General features: G+C 41.9%; 2 protein-coding genes across 8 annotated transcripts in view; one reads left to right on the top strand and one right to left on the bottom strand.

The window, feature by feature from the left end:
• Positions 1–20874, bottom strand: part of SMYD3 (SET and MYND domain containing 3) — a 796483-nt gene that overhangs the window by 16703 nt on the left and 758906 nt on the right. For 2 of the 5 annotated variants that reach the window (XM_072830265.1, XM_072830267.1), the window contains exons 12-13: positions 19495–19562; positions 16107–17664 (exon numbers count right to left, since the gene is read on the bottom strand). In XM_072830265.1, the coding sequence (XP_072686366.1) occupies positions 17616–17664; positions 19495–19562 (117 nt within the window). In that variant the 3' untranslated portion in view covers positions 16107–17615. Of the gene's footprint in view, positions 1–16106; positions 17665–19494; positions 19563–20874 lie in introns of those variants that run through there. The other 3 variants (XM_072830259.1, XM_072830262.1, XM_072830260.1) reach the window with 3 other exon arrangements.
• KIF26B (kinesin family member 26B) overlaps positions 1–20874 on the top strand; it is a 442501-nt gene that overhangs the window by 385256 nt on the left and 36371 nt on the right. The gene's annotated exons all lie outside the window — the stretch shown is intronic.

Below are 20874 nucleotides of genomic sequence, written 5' to 3'. Positions count from 1 at the left end.
TTCTCCAGATTTACTGAAGATAGCACAGAATAGAAACTCTTTAAGAATCTTCCCATGATTCTGCATCACTTGCCATCAGGGAAATACAAATCAAAACTACAATGAGATACCACCTCACACCAGTGAGAATGGGGAAAATTAACAAGGCAGGAAACAACAAATGTTGGAGAGGATGCGGAGAAAAGGGAACCCTCTTACACTGTTGGTGGGAATGTGAACTGGTGCAGCCACTCTGGAAAACTGTGTGGAGGTTCCTCAAACAGTTAAAAATATACCTGCCCTACGACCCAGCAATTGCACTGTTGGGGATTTACCCCAAAGATACAAATGCAATGAAACGCTGGGACACCTGCACCCCGATGTTTATAGCAGCAATGGCCACGATAGCCAAACTGTGGAAGGAGCCTCGGTGTCCAACGAAAGATGAATGGATAAAGAAGATGTGGTTTATGTATACAATGGAATATTACTCAGCTATTAGAAATGACAAATACCCACCATTTGCTTCAACGTGGATGGAACTGGAGGGTATTATGCTGAGTGAAGTGAGTGAGTAAGTCAGTCGGAGAAGGACAAACATTATATGTTCTCATTCATTTGGGGAATATAAATAATAGTGAAAGGGAATATAAGGGAAGGGAGAAGAAATGTGTGGGGAATATCAGAAAGGGAGACAGAACGTAAAGACTGCTAACTCTGGGAAATGAACTAGGGGTGGTGGAAGGGGAGGAGGGCGGGGGGTGGGAGTGAATGGGTGACGGGCACTGGGTGTTATTCTGTATGTTAGTAAATTGAACACCAATAAAAAAAAAATATAGAGAAAAAAAAAAAAAAGAATCTTCCCATGAGCATCTGTGTATGTGTGTGTGTGTGTGTGTGTGTGTGAGAGAGAGAGAGAGAGATGCATATTTAGCAACCTTTAAATGTACATTAATGCTGTATTATCTCCTCCTGATTTACAGGGAGAACATCAATTTAGAACTATTTGCACAAACTCCGGGTACCGGTTTATAGCATTCCCTGTTTAGACATAAAATAACCAAAGTCTCAGGTTGCCAGGCAACCACAGCAATGATAATTCTTATATTGCTGCTTCAAAAATATTCATTTTTATACATTTTAATGACTGTTAGGATGCAGAGAAAGTGAGTCCAGAAAATCACCAGGACGGAGACACCTCCCTCCCACACTTTTTTTTTTTTTTTTTTTTTTAATGAGATTTTAAACTTGTTTCTTCTGTGCTTCACTCCTAGCTCCTTTTACTTCCCTGGCCAGTGGTATCTTCATATTCAATTATGAGCATTTCCAGAGATTGAGAATATTTTCTTAAGAGTTTAGGCAGCAACTTCCAGTAAATAAACTCTGCCGGGTTTTTCTGGAACCACACAGGTCATGCAGGGTGAATCGGTTGGGGTCACAAGCCCTGGGTTTAAGCACTGATCGTTTCTCCACTGGTTTAGCACACAGACTCCACGAATCCTCCTTTTTGTTCTCAAGAGAGCCACCTTTCGTCCCCGTGGAACTAGGCCCCTGACTTGGTCACCTTCTCTTGGCAGCAAAGCCACAGTGCACTTCTTCTTTGTTCAGCTGTGTCTCATCCCCACTGGTTACAGGCCACATGCCCGGAGGACTGGGTAGAAACTAGGAGACATCCTCATTTCCCTTCTGGCCTTTTGAGATGTTTCCTGCCTTTGTGTCCGGTCTTGGAGATTACTAATGAAACTCTCTTCCCTCCAGATTCTGAACAGACTGGCAAATAGGAGAGTATAAATGGTAATTAAAACTCTTGAGCTGCTTAGTCCTGGCAGGGAGCCAGGAGGTCCCCCTCCACAAACCAGGATGCCAGGACTCCCACCAATGGGCAGAATCAGGCTGACAGGGCAGCCATGTGGCTTAAGGGCAGGAGAGCGTGTGAGAGACTTGTGGGGAGGGAGACAGATGGACAGTGTTGGGCTTTACTTGCCCAGGGTCACATTTACCAGCCTCAGTGATCAGACTCTTTCTTGTGCTGTGGAAAAAAAGTGAATGAAAGGGCAGAAGGAAAGGTGGGAACTTTTTCCCCTGATCTTTTGAAGGGGATCGAGGTTCCTAATTTGTGGACTTGATGGGTCATGGAGAGAAGCAGCACCTAGCTTCCAGTACTTATTCTCTGGTTTTCCCACAACATTCTGGGTAGTTAGCATGGTGCCTGAATGAGTTCTAAATGAGGCTTATTTCATAATGTGAGTGTAATGATGATAGCTCACAGTCATTGTTCTCTGACTGTGCTTCCACAACAGTTCCCACACTTGGTGAGCACTTAATTCTGCCGACACAGCCTTATGACCAAGGCACTATTGTGATCATATTCGTATGGGATACAGATAGCTGCCCTCACCCCCACCCACGGTACCACCACTTCCTCACACCAGGTCCAGAATGCCATCATGTTCCATCAGTGTTTGTTGGGATAGCAGATGAGCCAAGACCCTGGCTCAGATGTATCTGCAGAGCCTGAGCATGTGTGGTGGGTTGGAAGTGAAGCCATAGTTTCAAGCAGGGGGACCAGCTGTGGCCAGCTGTGCATGCAGGGTCAGTGTCCAGACCCCCACTTTACTGAGATGGCTACCCCGGGTGGGCTGACTCCTGGGGACTCTTGGCAGTGGGCAAAGTGGAACGGGGAGGCTAGAGGAGGGAAGGGAACCTACGCCACTTAACCACAATCAGAAATACCAGAAAAGAATGTTGGAATGAATGAGATCCTCTTCTATCAATATCTGTGTGCAGGACCCAGGATAGAAGATCGGAGAACAGGGCTTGGGTTGGCCTCATTGAATGGTGCTCAATGAAACTCATATGCTGGCCTGCTCTACCTGGTTGATCTCTGCAAAATGTCATGAGGCTTTTTGTCTTTCTTAATTTCTGCAATCCTGCCTGACGGTGCATTCCACTGGCCTACTAGTGGGAAAAGCTGTGGATTCTATGATGCTCTCTTAGGCTGTGGGCCCCAGGGTCCCCCACCTAGCCCCTCTGCCTTACCGGTTGGCTCCAGTGGGAGAAGTGTGACTGTATCCCTGCCGGGCATGGCCTTGCCAATGAGACAGTTTCTGGCCCTCTCTAGCTCCTAGGAGGTGGCAGTGTCTAGTAGGTGCATGGAGGCATTTCTGGGTGAAGAGATTCCTGTCAGAACAGGAGCAGTTATCACCCAGTCTATGTCTTGAAGTTTCATTGAGGACGAGAAAGGCAAGGAAGGTGGGGAGGCCAGAGGGGAGAGTGACAGCAGGCTGTCAGTGTACAGGATAATGAGCTTTCTCAAATACCAGGCTGATGGGAGCAGCTGTGTGGATTTCCACAGCTGGTAAATAAGGTAGCCAATCCATCAGCTAGAATTTGGGAAGTTTTTCCAGGCTTGGCTCCCAAAGAACTATGTAGTCAAATGCCTGTGGTTTCTAAGTGCTGATCTGCAACACGGGTTGGGGCACTGATGCTGAGTGAGAGCCCTGCTGAGGTCCCCTTTGCCCACGCCCAGCTCCCCTGCTCCCCTGCTGCTGGCAACCATCATTCTCTCCCCTGGATCTCAGTTCAGGTTTTCAAATTCCGCATTTAATCAAGATCCTACAGTATTTGTCTTTCTCTGTCTGACTTCTTCCACTTGCCCTGCTAATGCCCTCAGGTGCATCCCTGTTGTCACAAGTGACAGGATATAACTTTTTTTAGAAACTTATTTCACTTAAATTTAATTAGTGAACATATGGCGTATCATTAGTTTCTAATGTAGAGGTCAGTTATTCATCCGTTGCATATAACACGTGCTTGTTCCATCATGTGCTCTCCTTAATGCATATCACACAGGCACCCATCCCCCCACCCATCTCCCCTCCAGTGACCCTATTTGTTTCCTAGAGTTCGGTGTCTCTTATGGTTTGCCTCCCTCTCTGATTTTGTCTTATTTTATTTTTCCTTCCCTTCCCCTATGATTCTCTGTGCTGCTTTTTATATTCCACATGAGTGAAACCATATAATTGGGGATCCCTGGGTGGCGCAGCGGTTTGGCGCCTGCCTTTGGCCCAGGGCGCGATCCTGGAGACCCGGGATCGAATCCCACGTCGGGCTCCCGGTGCATGGAGCCTGCTTCTCCCTCTGCCTGCGTCTCTGCCTCTCTCTCTCTCTGTGTGTGTGTGTGTGTGTGACTATCATAAATAAATAAAAAAATTTAAAAAAAAAGAAACCATATAATTGTCTTTCTCTGATTGGCTTACTTTGCTTTAGCATAATATCTCCTAGCTCCATCTATGTTGATGTAAAATACCTTCTTTAGGATATAACTTTTTTTTAAATTTTTATTTATTTGTGATAGTCACACAGAGAGAGAGAGAGAGAGAGAGAGAGACAGAGGCACAGGTAGGGAGAAGCAGGCTCCATGCACCGGGAGCCCGACGTGGGACTCGATCCTGGGTCTCCAGGATGGCGCCCTGGGCCAAAGGCAGGCGCCAAACCGCTGTGCCACCCAGGGATCCCTAGGATATAACTTTTTAATGGCCGAATAATATTCCATTATACATAGATGTGTGTGTGAGAGTGTGTGTGTGTGTGTATAACCTTTTCTTCATTCTTCCATTGATGGATACTTGGCACTATCCTATCTTCCTTGATTTTAAAAGGCCAAATGGATTGTGATTACCTTTTGTTAAAATGGACAGCTCATACATTAATTCAACAAGAGTTTGTGTGCCTGATAACAGACATTTAATTATGAGAATCCAACCCTATGTACTCCTTACAAAGAAGCAATGGCTTGTGGAAGTGAAAGTCTTGACCTACACCTTCCGCCAATGAGTCCATTGAGGCTGAGGGTGAGTGGAAGTTGGGGGTCCAATGCTGTTTTGCTCTCAACTGTATCTGTGTATCTCACTGACCAGAGTGTGATTCAAATAATTAAAGATACATATTGTTCATATAATATGGCCCTTAAATATAAGCCAAGTACTTTTGGTGCTCATCCAGAGACCATGATGTGTTCCAACACTGAGGCAAAACTTGACCATGTTGGGTTTCATGAGAGAAGGGTTTTATTCCAAGAGATTTTCAGGACAAAGCTTGATAATATAAATTTCACCCTATACTTTCAATCCCAAGTGACACATAGAGTTTAATTCCATTAATCATGGAGCTCAGCACTGTTCTGATCAGCAAGATGGATTCTGACCCAAAGGTTTTCAGGGACTGATTTTGTTATAAGTTGGACAGAGGCTACTGAGCATATAAGAGACAATTTGAGAAATACTCAGAAGACTATCTGTAACTCCTTTTATCCATGTAGTCCTTCATTCATTCAAAAATATTTATCAGACCCCTACAATATGAAGGGCACTGGGGATGCAACAGAATAACACAGATGATCACCCATCTTGGATGAGTATGGTCTAATGGAGATGCAGACATGGACTTGCCAGGTCCAACACCTAATAATACATGAGCGCCAAGTGCTCACCAACCTCTGTGGGAAGAAGGGTCCAAGTAAGCTGAGGGAATCAGAAGGCTGTAGCAAAAGCTGCCTGGGCAGATGTGATGACTCTGAAGCCCTCCGCTCGTCTATACTCTTCTGTTCCCAGATTTGTCAAGCTCCCCACAACCCATCCTTTAAACGCCTGAGCCATTCAGCATTGCCCTGTCATTTGTTGCAGTGATGTAGATATTGCCTGACACAAATCATGATAAACTGCTGAGCCAAACCAAGACTCTGAATCCACTGCTAATTGTTACCTTTAATGATAACTAATCATTGTATCACCAGTCATGCTGCTACTAGAAGAAAACAGCCAAACTGGGAGGCGGGGGGTGGGGGTGCTTGTTCAGGGCCAGTACACAGAGTGCTTGAGATGCCCTTGGGCACCCAGAGTGCCCTGTGATCACCCAAGGGTGGCCAGATTTAGGCACAGTTAGGCAGTAAAAGGGTTGGAGCATACAAATGAGTTGGGGCTCAATTCATTAAGAAACTGTCTTGAACATTAATAGAGCTTCAATCAGGGTATCCAACCATAAATTCTCACCTGTTTCACAACTGGTTCAGGCTCAATTGAGCATTAATAGATTTTTTTTGTCCATGCAAATGAGATGATAATTTAGTTCATGTGCAATTGAACAATTTTCACATAGTTATGTTCAGGAAGCAGTTAAGTTGTATCAAATCGTCTAATGTACCAGTAATTATTTAACATAGAGCTGAGTTTCATTTTGATATACTAAAGAGACAACTGGAGGTCATAGCAGATTAGTTAATAATCTAAAGGGTAGTCGACTTTAAGAGCTTTACAATATTCAGTCCTTTGGGGCAGCAGTCACCATGGCTCTTCACTTTTGTTTATCCATACCACTCTCTTACTCCCTAGCAGTGAGATAGGAAATATTTGGGCAGTAGGAGGGTGGTTTCCAGGTTTGGGATGAAGGGAGAGGTTGGGTCCCTCGTGTATAAGCCTACATACATACATCCTAGCTTTGTGCTCTGACATGCCATTTTTCCCATGGTTACATGTGTGTGCCCTCAAAGCTGACGTCAGCTCCTTCAAACCAAGCATTGGGCGTAGCGCTCCCATGTACCTGCCATCTCTGCACATGAACTCCTGCACTGAGGGCCAATTGCAGTAATTTTTGAGAGTGTCCAGAGTACTTCTATGTCATTTTTGGAACAAAGTTCACTATCCCACACCCTCTGCTTGGGGAAAAGGCATCCACTCTTTCCTTCTGGGGATGCTCATTGGTGAAGGCCGAGGAAACCGCAGTTTCACAGCCTCCCACGCACCTGCCAGAATGCCCTTTTAAAAAGGCAAATCTGATGTCGGCACTTTCTTTAAATCCCACAGTGGTTTCTTGTCATTACAGGCTAGAGGTCAAACCCTTTTATGGCCTGGAAAGTTGGTCATAACTTGGGCCACACCCGCCTTCCAGATCACGGACACTGCCTATAAGCTCCTGAATCCTGACACCCCCCCACAGCCCTCGGCTTTGTACATGCAATTTTTTCTGTCTACAAATGGCCTTATGTGTTCATTCATTCATTCAGTGAATGGTTTTCAAGAGCATGCTATATTCCATACCATCCTGGATCCCCTTCCTCGGTTAGTGACTTTCTATTTATTTCTCTTTCATGTTTTCATTGTGAAATTGTCATATCCCCAGATGTAGAGACACATCTGCCCAGTCTACGAAATAACAAATCAGACGTCTGTGTGCCCACCAGGCAGGTTAGGAACTAGAACACAAAAGAAGGCCTGTGTGCTCTTCCTCTTCTGTGCCTACATTGCCTTCCTGACTTTCCCAGAAGTGACCGCCATACAGGGTTATGTGTTTATAGTCTCCAAGCTTGCCTGATGATTTTACCACCCAAATTTGTGTTTGGTCTGATTTTGAACATCACACAAATGGAATCATATTCTCTTCTTGGCTGTTCTCTAACTTCCATTTTCAACCAATATTTCATTCTTGACATCCATATTGGTGTGTGGAGCTATAGTTTGTTAATTTTCTTTGATGTATGGCTTTCCCATTATCAGAGGATATCACAGAATATTGATTCTTCTGTTGATGGGTTTCTAAGAGATTTTTAAAAATTGATCATTGAATTTTGTCTAACCCACTTCTGCATCAAGTGAGATGATCATGTGGTTTTCTGCCTTTAATCCTTTAATATGGTAAATTACATTAATCAATTTTTTAATATTAAAAATCCTTGCATCTCTTCCTGTTTATTCTTCAAGGCTTACCTCAAATATTATCTCCTCTTTGAAACTTTGTCTGATCTCCTTTCTCCCCTCCCCCTTCTTTGTTCCAGAAAAGTTGTTTCCCTCCTCTAATCCCTGATGGCATTCTGAAGGTATTGTATTATAGGCACTGATGTTATATTTTAATTATTTGTTTGTATACTTATCTCTCCTATCATATGAGCTCATCAAGATAATGACAGTCTTTTTTTTTCCAGGTTCCTTATTTTTGCACTAATTTGCATTAAATCAACCTGATTGAAACTCTACTTTTTTTTAATTGAAATATAGTTTACACACAATATTACATTAGTTTCAGATATGCAACATAATGATTCAACAAATCTATTTGTTATTCCAGGCTCACCACAAGTGTAGCTGCCATCCATCACCATACAACACTATTTCAATACCATGGACTATATTCCCTAGGTTGTGCATTTTATCTCCATGACTTATTCATTCCATAACCGGAAGCCTGCATCTCCCAACTCCCCTTCACCCATTTGCCCATCCCCCCCACCTCACAATCATCAATATGTTCTCTGTATTTATGAGTCTGTTTCTGCTTTGGTTTGTTTGGGCTTTTTTTTTTTTAGATTCCACATATAAGTGAAATCCTATAGTATTTGTCTTTCCCTGTCAGATTTATTTGACTTAGCATAATGCCCTTTAGCTCCATCCATGCTGTTGCAAATGGCAGGATGTCTTTCTTTTTATGGCTGAGTCATATTCCACTGCGTATATACTACCTTTTCTTTATCCATTCATCTGTCAATGGACACTTGGGCTTGTTTCCATACCTTAGCTAATGTAAATAATGCTACAACAAACTCAAAACATAGACTCTTTTTGAGTTAATTTTTTTCCCTTGAGGCAGATACCCAGTAGTGGAATTCCTGGAATGTTTATTTCTATTCTTAACTTTTTCAGTACCCTTCATACTGTTTTCCAGAGTGCACCAGTTTGCATTCCCACCAACATTGCAAGAAGGTTCCCCTTTGTCCAATTCCTTGCCAGCACTTGTTATTTCTTGTCTTTTTGTTTCTAGCCATTCTGACAAGCGTGAGGTGATATCTCATTGTGGTTTTGATTTGCGTTTCTCCGACAGTGAATGATGTTGAGCATATTTTCATGTGTCTATTGGCCATCTGGATGTCTTTTCTGAAAAAAATGTTAATGTAGGCCCTCTGCCTATTTTTAATCAGATTATTTGGGGTTTTTTTCACGTTGCATCTTATAAGTTCTTACAACTCTATTAACTCCTTATTGAGCATGTCATTTGCAAATATCTTTTCCTCTTCAGTAGGCTGCCTTTCCATTTTGTTGATGGTTTCCTTTGATGTGCAAAAGCTTCTCATTTTGGTGTAGTCCCAATAATTTGTTTTTGCTTTTGCTTCCCTTGTCTGGAGTGACATATCTAGGAAAGTGTTTCTATGGTGGTATAAAAGAGATTACCGCCTGTGTTTTCTTCTAGGAGTTTTATGGTTTCAGGCCTCACATTTAAGTCTTTAATCCATTTTGAGTTTAATTTTGTATATGGTGTAAGGAAGTGGTCCAGTTTCACTCTTCTGCATGTGGCTGTCCAGTTTTTCTGGCACCATTTGTTGAAGAGACTGTCTTTTCCCTGTTGTATATTCCTGCAAACTTTGTAGTAGATTAATTAACCATATAATTGTGGGTTTATTTCTCAGCTCTCTGTTCTGTTCCACTGATCTACGTTTCTGTTTTGTGCCAGCACCATACTGTTTTAATTACTACAGCTTTTTAGTATAGCTTAAAATCTGGGATCGTGATACCTCTAGTTTTATTCTTCTTTCTCAAGGTTGCTTCACCTATTTAGAGTCTTTCATGGTTCCATACAAATTTTAGGATTATTTGTTCCAGTTCTGTGAAAAACGCCATTGGTATTTTGATAGGAATTGGCATTGAATCTATAGATTGCTTTGAGTAGCATGGACATTTTCACAACTTTGATTCTGTAATCCACAAGCACAGACTGTCTTTCCATTTGTGTCATATTTAATTTCTTTTGTCCATGTTTTATAGTTTTCAGAGTACAGATCTTTGTAATAATCAAAGGGTATTTTATTCTTTTTGGCGCAATTGTAAATGGAATCTTTTTTCTTAATTTCTCCTTCTTTTACTACATTCTTAGTGTATAGAAATATAATCAATTTCTGTATATTTATTTTGTATCCTACAACTTTACTGGATTGATTAATTAGTTCCAAGTATTTTTTTGGTGGAGTCTTTAGAGGGACCTTACTTCTTTAGTAGCTAATATGAGTCACACATCTAACTTCAACTATTTGATTGCATGCCTCCCAACCCAGAAGATACCTTTGGGCCACTAGACTTGCTTTGTAGCCACTAGAACCCCATTTTCAGCACAAAGTGTATCTCTTTGTGGTGATATCAGCTCTGGAGGGCTGTAGAGGCATTGAAGCTACAGCCCTAGCCCTTGTTCCTGAATCAAAGACAGAGCAAAAATAGATTCACTCCACCAGGTTACTCTGACAATTTGTCACACATCTGTGGTATATAAAATACCATTCTAAGCATTAGGGCTGATGCCCAGAGCTCACAGACCAGGAGGACAGAGAAACCAGTATGCAAGTGAGAGGACAAGGCATAAGCGGTTAGAAGTCACATTGTAGAGTATGTTTAAAAGAAATACAAAGTTCCAGTATGTCATCTGTGAATATATTCTCTACGGCAGTGATAAATAATAATAAATATAAGATACAGTAGATTTTCACTATTATAACTCTCCAGATGTCTAGAATTTTGTGGAAGCAAATACGTCTTAGAGTTCATTCAAGAGGTTTAGTTACTTAAATTCTCTCTTTATAATAGGCATTTTATTGCATGGCTTTGGAGTTGATGCCCTAAGGGTCTAAGTCTTAGGGGCATTCCAGGAATGTGTTAGAACTCTAATGAAAGGCTGCCCTTGTGGCCAGCTAATATCCCCAGATTTGGGAATGGCCACCCATCTTTTTTTTTTTTTTTTAAGATTTTATTTATTTATTCATGAGAGACACACAGAGAAAGGCAGAGACATAGGCAGAGGGAAAGCAGGACCTCGGGATCAGATCCTGAGCCAAAAGCAGATGCTCAACCACTGAGCCACCCAGGCTTCCCGTGGCCCATTTTTTGACAATAATATAAATTTTAAGCAACACCCAGAAGACCCTGTATCCTGGTGCCAAAGAGGACAAGCTACATGTGGATGGGGCTTTGTCAGCTCTCATGATTAACTTTCTACACTGGGTGAAATGACAGTCTCTCTGTGTAAAGCCCAGGAAAGTGCTTGCAGGCCTTTCTCATTTCTGGCTTCTGAGCCTCTACCACCGTAGGGAATGGACAGATCCACAACCCAGAGCCCTTGACAATCAAATTCTGAAAAAGCAAACGAGCCCACTTGATTCCTTACTGGAATAATGAAAGCCATCTTGACGATTTCCTTTGCAAAAGGAAACTAGCCACCTTTAAAAAATATACAATTTGGGGTGCCCGGGTGGCTAGTTGGTTGAGCATCTGACTCTTGGTTTCAGCTCAGGTCATGATCTCAGATTTGTGGGATGGAGCCTGGCATTGGGCTCTGTGCTCAGCACAGAGCAGCTTAAGATTCTCTTTCCCTCTCTCTCTGCCCTTCCCTCCACTTTCTCTCTCAAATAAATAAATCTTTAAAAAAATTAAAATAAAAAAACATAGAATTTGACCTTTCCAAAAGCCAAAGGCTCTCCTCACCATCATTTATTTGAGCCTATAATGTGTAAATGCAAAGAACTGAGTGATTATTTTCTCTAAACACCTTCTGGATGGAGTCAGAATCTCTCTTATGTCATTAAGTCCTCTGTTCAGGGACCCATTTAAGGACCCACTTCACATGGTCTTGGAACCATGGGTTTTGTACAAAAGCAATGAGTAGCAAAGCTACCACTTTTTGAGTATTTGCTGAGTGCACGTTCAGTCTATACAATACAAACACTCTCTTTTACGCCTCACATGAACCTTAGAAATAGATGCTTCTGTTCTTCCCTTTCTATAGATGAAGACTCAGACACAGAAAGACCTAGCAAATCATCAGATGCCACAGGTACAGTAAGTGGTAAGCTAGGATTAGACCTGGGATAGTTGAGCTCACAGCTGGCCCTTCCATTCACCATGCCATTCCCCAGGGTGTGGCATGATGAAAGCACACAGAGTTAGACCAGGTGGACCTGGGCTAGGGCTCAGCTCCACACAGGCTGCCTGTATGAATTAAGGGTGCTCAGGCTCCATCCGCACAATGTGGAGAGGGAAGTAACATACGGGAAGGCATTTGGTGCTCAGTAAAGTGCTGCAAGAATATGACAACAATCTCTCAAGTCTCTTTCAGAGTCATTATCAGGCCTTTGGGAGTCCTGTATAGAACAAGAAGAAACTCATTAGAGACGGAGGTGAAACCTCTCTCAGTGTGCCATAACCTGAGTCTAGACAGAGGGTTGAGTGCTTCACTACGGAATCCAGAGGAAACTGATGGCCATGTGGTCAGCTCTGTGACCCACAATAAGAAAGTGGTTTCTAGTGAATTTCAATCTATTCTCTAAAGGTTTGAGCAAATATAGCAGAATCCCATCATACCAAGCCTTCTTGCTATATAGATTTAAATAGAAAGTGAGTCTAGCCAGAGGCTCCTATGCATAAGGTCCAGAGATTATGAACTCCTTACATGATGTGGGCTGGCCAAGAAGGCACCTGTCCCCGGTCAGGACTGTCCCAACAAGTACCCCAGAGGCATTTATTTTTCTGGAGATTTTATTCACTAGAGTGAGAACTTGGAAGACCACCACAGTTGTGCTGATAATGATTGATTTGTTCAAATTTCCTAGGCAGTAGAGGGAGCTTTTTGTGACAAGTGAGCCACCCTGTCACTAGCGATAATTCAGGTGCCTAGAAGTCAGAGTCTTATGCTTTCAGGATATTTTTGGTGGTGGTGCTGTAATTTATTGTCAGGATTTTTTCCTTTTTCTCATAGGACTTTATATCCACATTACTGCTCGGTGCCAAACTATGCCCACAAAACACTCCCTACACCACCACCACCACTACCATTATTACCATCATGTGTCACCCCCCATGCTCAGTTCTTTATATATATGTGTGTGTGTGTGTGTGTGTGTGTGTATATACATATATATAAATATATGTGTATATATATATATATATATTAACTAATTTAATCTTCATTTTAACTCCATGGGGCCCATACTAGAAATTGACCAAAGAAGGTTCATTCCAAATGTCCTTTGTCACAGCAGCCTGGAGCATGCAGAAGCAAAAAGAAATCTACAACTGCACTTGACTCACCTCTGCTAGTGGAGCTGGTAAGGGACAAAATCATAAACAAGCGAAGTTGGATTCCTGTGCCTCACTACCACCTCTGCACTCAAGGCTGGTGCCTCTTCCTTCCACTGGGTGACCCCTCACGTGACCCTCTCCACCCCCGTCCTCCTTTGGCACCGTTGCTGACAGCTCCCAGTGCCCAGGGTGTCAGTTACCCCCACACCTGCCTCAACACCAAGGTCTTCACAGGCTCTCCCTTCTCCTGCTCTGTGGCAGGGCAGTGTGGGATTACAATGGTCATATCCAAGAACCAACTAACAACATAGACAGTTGCCATTCTTCCCAACCTTATCAGCACTTGAACTGTCTGATTAAAAAAAAAAAAAAATTGGTGGCCATCAGGTGGGTGTTGAATGGCAATATTGTAGTAACTTTAATTTGAATCTCCCTGATTACTGGGAAGGTGGAGTATCTTTTCATGTTTGTTGATTATTCTTCTCTGTGTTGCTTTTGCCCAGTTTTCTACAGAGTTGCTTCTCCTTTTGTTGATCAAATCAGGAATTCTTTGTAAACTCTGGATCCTACTCTTCTGTACCATTTTTCCAATCCCCACGGATCTGCAAGTCTCCTTTGGTCATCTACCAAGTGTCCAAACGTGCAGGGGGTCTGTGTCTGGGCTCTCTCCCACTGCTGATGCCAGACTGTCTCGGCCACTTTGGGCTCTGTGAGGTGTTTTTTTGTTTGTTTGTTTGTTTGTTTGTTTGTTTGTTTTTTGGTGAGTTCTTTATAGTACATTTGCTTTCCATTGAATGAATTTCTATCTCCTTTCCTCTACTTTCTTTTGGTTTGCTTTTCTATTCTTTATCTCCATCTGAAGATGCCTCCTTGATGTAATATTCTCTCTCTGCAATGTAAGCACTTAATTCTGTACATTGCCCACTAGGTACTGCTTTGTCTGTGTCCTCAAGTTTTGATAATGATGATGATTTCCATTCTCACTAGTTCAACATTCTTTCCAGATTCCATTATATTTACTTTTTGATCCATGGAGCTAATGTCCACAGTTAAGTTATTTGGAATCAGTTGGGGCTGGCTTTGCTAGGGCAGGTACAGAGTACCTAGGGCTAGGTTGAGCCACTGTTAGAGGATTCATGCATTATTGTTGTTGTTGTTGTTGTTAGCATCCCAAATGCCATATATTAGCAGATCTTTCCACTCTGTCAGCTTGAACACACGTTATTTCTGGTCCCATGGAATGCTTGCTTGCTCTCTCTCTCTCTCTCCAGCTCTTTTCTTTTACTTTTCTTCTATTTTGCCCTACAAATTGTAGCTGCCTTGGCCTCCCCAAATTCTGACCTTTGTCTCACTGGTCTCAGTAGGGTAATGGCACTCCTTCTGAACCTCCTTCTTTGTCTCAGGGCCTCTCTAGGAGGTGAGCTGGAGTGCTCGCAGGGCTCCCATCATTAGTTTCTCTTCTCTCAAAGATTACTTTTCTCTGCTGCTCTTGCCCAGTATCCAAGACCCATTTTTGTGCTAATATTTTGTTTGGTTTTCTAGTTGTTTAAGGCTGTAGGGTAAATCTAGTTCCTTTTTTTTTTTTTTTCTTCTCAGCATGGCCAGAAGCAGAAATTGGTCATCTCTGATGAATTTCTTGTTTATTTTATTTCTTTAAACATCTTAATTTCCTTAAGCATGTTAATCAACTTTTTGTTGTTTATTTGTAATCTATGTTTGAACATCTCATTCGGCCATCTGTTGTTTCTGCTGGGTCTTTCTCATGGTGCCGTGTTTCTTTGTGTGTATACTCTTACCCTGGGGCTACTCATTTGCATTCACATTTTATTTGTGAGAAATCTCTGAGATGGAGGATAAAGATGGTTTACTTTAGCATTTGTGTTTACTTCTGCTTGGTAACTGGGATCACTACCAATTAAGGATGTCCTGCATTACATTCTCTGGTTGAAAAATTTTAGACCACCCGGATATTGAGAATTAAAACTGCAAACTTGCATCAAACCAGCCTGTGGCTTCATATTCTCAGGACAATTTCTCTTCTAATCAGTGCCATATTTCGAGACAGACGTGAGTTACATGGTCAGGGGGCAGGTGGTATCGAAGGGTATTTTCCTATTAAAATCCTAACTTTGGGCAGGCTCTTGGCTGTGTCTTCTGTTTTCCATGCCCTTTGAAGCCATATAAAGCTAAGCTGAATATTACCTGGTTTGGCAAATGCCTTCAGGGTAAAAGCAAACTTCCATGTTCTGTTTGGTTCTAGTGAGTTCCCAACTTCGTTTATCTCTTTGGGCCTGACAATACCTCACTCCTACAAGCTCAGGAAACCATTCAATAAGATTTGTGAAAATATCTTCACCACAGTGTTTAATTGTACTTGATAAGAAGGTACCTGGACTACCATTTTGCTTTTTTGGATATTTTTCTATACTCTGTTATACATTTCTCTGTGTTCTAAATGATAAGTAAGGGAACCCTATAATTAATTCATGGTCCAAACTAGGACATTTTTCAAAGTAATAGAGTTAGTTAATATTATTAATTTGCTGAAATATTTTCTGACAAACCCATTAGTATTAGTGGATTCATAAAATAGTTGTAATCAAAATTACCTTAAAAAATAAAATATTTTCTTGCCAAAAAAATCATGTACACCAAAGAAAAAATTTAAAATATCTTTATATAGTGTCTCTCAGAACATTCAAGTAAGCAGGATACTTATTATCAATCCACTTTTGTGTATTTTAATCATTTTCCCCAAATCTATGCTTACTATGATGTCAATGGTGTCTTTTTTTTTTTTTTTTTTTTTGAGAGAGAGAGAGAGAAAGAGAATGCCTAGGTAAGGTCAGGGGAGAAGAAGACAGAGGATCTTAAGCAGCTCCATGCCCAGTGCAGTGGCTAAGAGTTGTTTTCATTTTATTTAAATGAATTTATTTTTAAAAATTCTTTATTTACATTCAATTTGATTAACATATAGTGTATTTAGTTTTAGAAGTAGAGCTCAGTAATTCATCAGTCTTATATAATCACATCAAATGCCCTCCTTAATGCCCATTACTCAGTGATCCCATCTCCTCCTCCTTCCCCTCCAGTGACCTTCGGTTTGTTCCTAGAGTTAAAGAGTCTCTATGGTTTGTCTTCAGGCTGAGACTTTTGTATTTCATTTGTTGAACACCTGGTAACAGACTTACAACTTATTTTGAACAAAGCGTGATCAAAATTTAAAAGACCCATTTCCAAAATTCCAATACGTTTTTGCAGAACACCGAGGTAAACTCATACAATATATTTCAAAGTTAAAAAAATATCTAATGTCAGCAATTTCCTATCATTTAAGCTAGTTCTTTAGAGTCCCAACATTTCTCAAATCTCACCGATGACAGACGGTGGAGAGAGAACTGCTCATTCCCCTAATAAAATAGTTGTTTGTTAACATAAAATTGATCACAAAATTTTTGTTCAGTCACTCTATATGTGTAAGTCTGGCAGATTTTGACAACCGTAGCTTGTTCTTCTCCAGGGAGAAACAGAAGTGTGTTTGAGACCCGTTACTTGTTATGTGCGTGCAGTAACCAGTGACAGGTGCATTTCTGCGTACATCTCTCCAGAGGTGGGAACGGCACGTCCTCAGGCAGGAGCCCTGTCCCCTGCATGTGTTCCACATGCTTCTCGTATGGGACCATGGAGGCTGGGAGTATCCAACTTCCCATCTCGTCATTTCAAGTCTTAATAATAGTATTTTGTTGTAAAAGAATGAAACACTTGAGACAACATAACCTGGGCAGGATGCAGGATAATACACATAAATGGAGACTTTTGTGGGCAAACTGGAACCTATGGTCAGCCTTGCAGAGCAGGGGGCTCATGGCATCTGTGTGTGCAGTCCTGGGGCGAGTAGAGGGCCTACCTCTTTCCTCCATTCTTCATGAATACTAGTTGGGTGAGCTACATCCCAACAAGCCTGTTTGTCTGAACAAGATTTTCTCGGTGTTAGTAGGAAGGGAAGAAGATGGGGCAGCTCCAGGCTCCACAGCAAGACCCTTCAGCATTACCATCTCCTCTGCTGATATCTGTGTCCCCCGTTGCTATTGTGGAACATCTGCTCTGGGTGCCAAAGGTATTGATGACTTTGACTCTACACATGGTTTTATCAGCCCTTTTACCCTATACACCCTGCTGAGACCAAACATTTTTACTCTGGAGACCTTGATTCTGTGCAGTATCAACCTCGGAAAAGCCATGGGATCGTAACACAGATGCAGTTGACAGACTGGTCTGACTTGACTTGGCCAGAGTCTTGTTTCAGCTGAGGGCTTTTTGGTGGATCTGGCTGTTCTTCTTGGGGGGAAGTTGTATACATTTTTTTAGAGGGGCCTGCCAGTAACCTGGGTGTAGACGTCCCCCATGTCATGTGTCCTAGAAGATGGTGGGCTGTGCACACCTGAGTAGGCCTGTCCTCTAGAATGCTTTGGGCAGCTGGCATCTCCCTGCCATCACTCAGGGGAGACTGGGAGCCTTCTGCTCCATGCTCGTTCAGTCTGAGGCAGGGGCATCTGCCTTGGTTTTACTCTGACCGTGATTCCTATGATGAAAAAGAGAAGGTAGCACTTTGGAGTTAGGAGGCTTGGATGGGAGACTTCTTTTGATGGGGAAGGGTCTCATTCGATATTTATTTAAATATTTATAGAAAGGCAACACTAGGGGCACCTGGGTGGCTCAGTGGTTGAGTGTCTGCCTTTGGTTCAGGTCATGATATTGGGGTCCTGGGATCAAGTCCTGCATTGGGCTCCCTGTAGGAAGCCTGCTTCTCCCTCTGCCTATGTCTCTGCGTCTTTCATGGATAAATTTAAAAAGATTTAAAAAAATAAAATAAAAAGAAAGGCCTCTATGCAGATACTGTGCTGGGTCCTAGATGTGTAGAAAGAAAAGAAGTGACCCCTGCCCATTTTATTCAGTTCTTTAAGAAGTAGGCATCCTTCGTGGTATGTAACTCACTGAGAGCCCTTCATAGAACTTCAGAATGACACTGTGATGTTTTGAAAAACATTTTTTAAAGGGGGGAGGCACAAAGAAATGGCATAGGAAGATGTGATTAACTCCTGATTTGCAAGCTTCTTGTCACTGGTGGCTTTGACAAACTGCCCAGTTAAGGATCTTGCAGGATGTCAGTGATTTGGTTCTGAACTCAAGCCACATTAACACCACGTAAGAAATGAATAGCCATTTGCGATTAGATGTATCAACTTAAAAGATTTAACTGTTGTGCCACAATAGCCTTTTTTTCACACAAAATCATTATCAACTGGAAAACTCGAATCCGCTTCCTTAGTTCTTTTTTGAGAAATATGCCATTTCTTCATGTCATTCCCCATTAAAATTCTGCAGACTCTGTCTCAAATTATTAAATGTTTACATTGTGGCCTCTGTGTAACATCATTTTTCAGACATGTGCGAGTAATGGAAATCATTCTCCAACTCAATTTCCTTTTAATTCCTTCCAATTACTATACACTGCCCTTCTGTGCCAGGAGCCAATCCCGGTGGTACATTTTGTGAAGACCATGGGATCATGTTTCTTTAAACCATATATGATACCAGAAGGCATTCTGGCAGAGTTGCCCTCATCATCTCCTGAAAGTTGGTTATACATGATTTCAAAAGAAGTGTATCCCTAGGCACATGTGTTTAACAACGGCCTTTCAAGTTCTCCCCAGCTGGTTCCTGGTTAGCAAGTAAAGAGAACCACATTGGGCAAGCATCTTCACAAAATTCCATAGTCAATGTCTGGTCACTCTTATTGGCAGGCCTATCACAGGAAAAGCAACTTTGGAAGGTTTTTGAACCATAGATGCCACAAATGTGAGTTAAAAATCTGAGAATATTGAAGAAATGAAGTGGCACTTCATTTGAAATGGCATTGGAGGACACTATCAAGAGACTGAAATGCCATGGAATGGGAGAAGGTCTTTGCAGATCATTTATGTAATATGGGATTCATACCCAGTATATATAAAGAACTCCTGCAAGTCAACAACAATAGCAAAAATTTAATTTGCTTCAAAAACAGGCAGAGGACCTGAATAGACATTTTTGCAAAGAAGACGTACAGATGGCCAACAAACCCATGAAAAGATGTTCTGCATCATTAGCCACTAGAGAAATGCAAATAAAACCACAGTGAAATGCCACCTCACATCCATTAGGAGGGCTGTTATTAAGGAAACAGAAATAAATCTTGGCAACAATGTGGAGAAATTGGAGCCCTCACACGTGGCTGATGAGACTGTAGAAATTGTACAGACACCTTGGAAGATGGTCGGCAGTTCCTCAAATGTTAAAAATAGAATTGCTATATTATCCAGTGAATCCACTCCTAGGTATATGCTCAACAGCAATGAAAGCAGCAACTTACCCAGATGCTTGTCTACCCAGGTTCACAGCAGCATCCTTCACAACAGCAGGTAGAGACTTTCCAAGTGTCTATCAGTAGGTGAATGGAAAACAGAATGTGGTTATGTCCAGGCATTGGAATATTGTTCAGCTCAACTAGATACTTAAAATGACTAAAATAGTAAATTTTATGTTGTGTATATTTTGGTACAATAAAAAGAAGAAAAGGAAAGGCAGGTGATTTCCAAGGACACGAAGTCCTTGGGAGTTTCCAGGACTGTCAGACTTTTCTTTTATTTATTGGTTTATTTTTTGGTGGTGGTTGGGAAAGATTTGGGAGAAGGCAAAAGGCAAGAGTAGGATTTCATTATGTCAAGAATTCCATTTGTAACCTTCATTTAAGTCTCTTTTTGAGAATTCTTTAAAAATCTACGGAGAAAGACAGAAGTGAGTGGGTATCAGGGGAGGGGCTCTCTATCACCAGGACAACATGACTCTTGCCACCATCTCTGTCACCCATCAGTGCCTAACTCCCTTTTGGATTACTGCAAAGGCTCTGACCTTGGAGTTAATGCACGCTCACTTGAAGAACAGCAAAGTTTCCACACAGTACAGTGAGCCCGTCTTTACCCAGAGTATATGTAAATGACTATAATGCAACATAACTGAGATATTTCCTTGTCCCTCAACCAGTAAAGCTGTCCTGCATGGCTGCGGTGGCTCTATAAAACATGACTGGACTATAGGAATGTCTAAGCATCGATAATGGCTGAGGCCAGAAGAAGTTTTTATAGTTTACATACAGAGTTATATTAGTTTCAGATACCATGTAGTGATTCACAACTATACATTACTCAGTGCTCATCACGGAAGGTGCCCTCCCTTAATCCCCATTTCACCCATCCTCCCACTCACCTCCCCTCTGGTAACCACCAGTTTGTTCTCTAGGGTTAAGAGTCTGTTTCTTGGTCTGTCACTTTTTTTTCATGTTCGTTTGTTTTGTTTCTTAAATTCCATATGCATGAAATCACATGGTATTTCTCTTTCTCTCTTTGACTTATTTCGCTTAGCATTATACTCTCCAGCTCCATTCCATGTGGTTGCAAATGGCAAGATTTCATTCCTTTTATGGCTGAGTAATATTCCACTGTATATATACACCACTTCTTTATCCATTTATCTACTGATGGGCACTTGGGCTGCTTCCATCACTTGTGGGGCCAAATGAATTTTTAAAAGGAAGTGAAGCTTCATGGGATGCCTAGGTGGCTCAGATTGTTAAGCACCTGCCTTTGGCTCAGGTCATGATCTCAGACTTCTGGGATTGAGCCCTGCTTTGGGTCCCCTGCTCAGTGGGAGAATCTGCTTCTTCCTCTCCCTCTGCTCCTCTTCCCTCCCTGGC

The sequence above is a fragment of the Canis lupus genome, chromosome 6 (assembly GCF_048164855.1).
Source record: "Canis lupus baileyi chromosome 6, mCanLup2.hap1, whole genome shotgun sequence".
In the NCBI taxonomy this organism is placed as follows: domain Eukaryota; kingdom Metazoa; phylum Chordata; class Mammalia; order Carnivora; family Canidae; genus Canis; species Canis lupus.
Note: the sequence above shows the minus strand (reverse complement) of the source record. Positions and strands in the feature narration are given on the sequence as shown.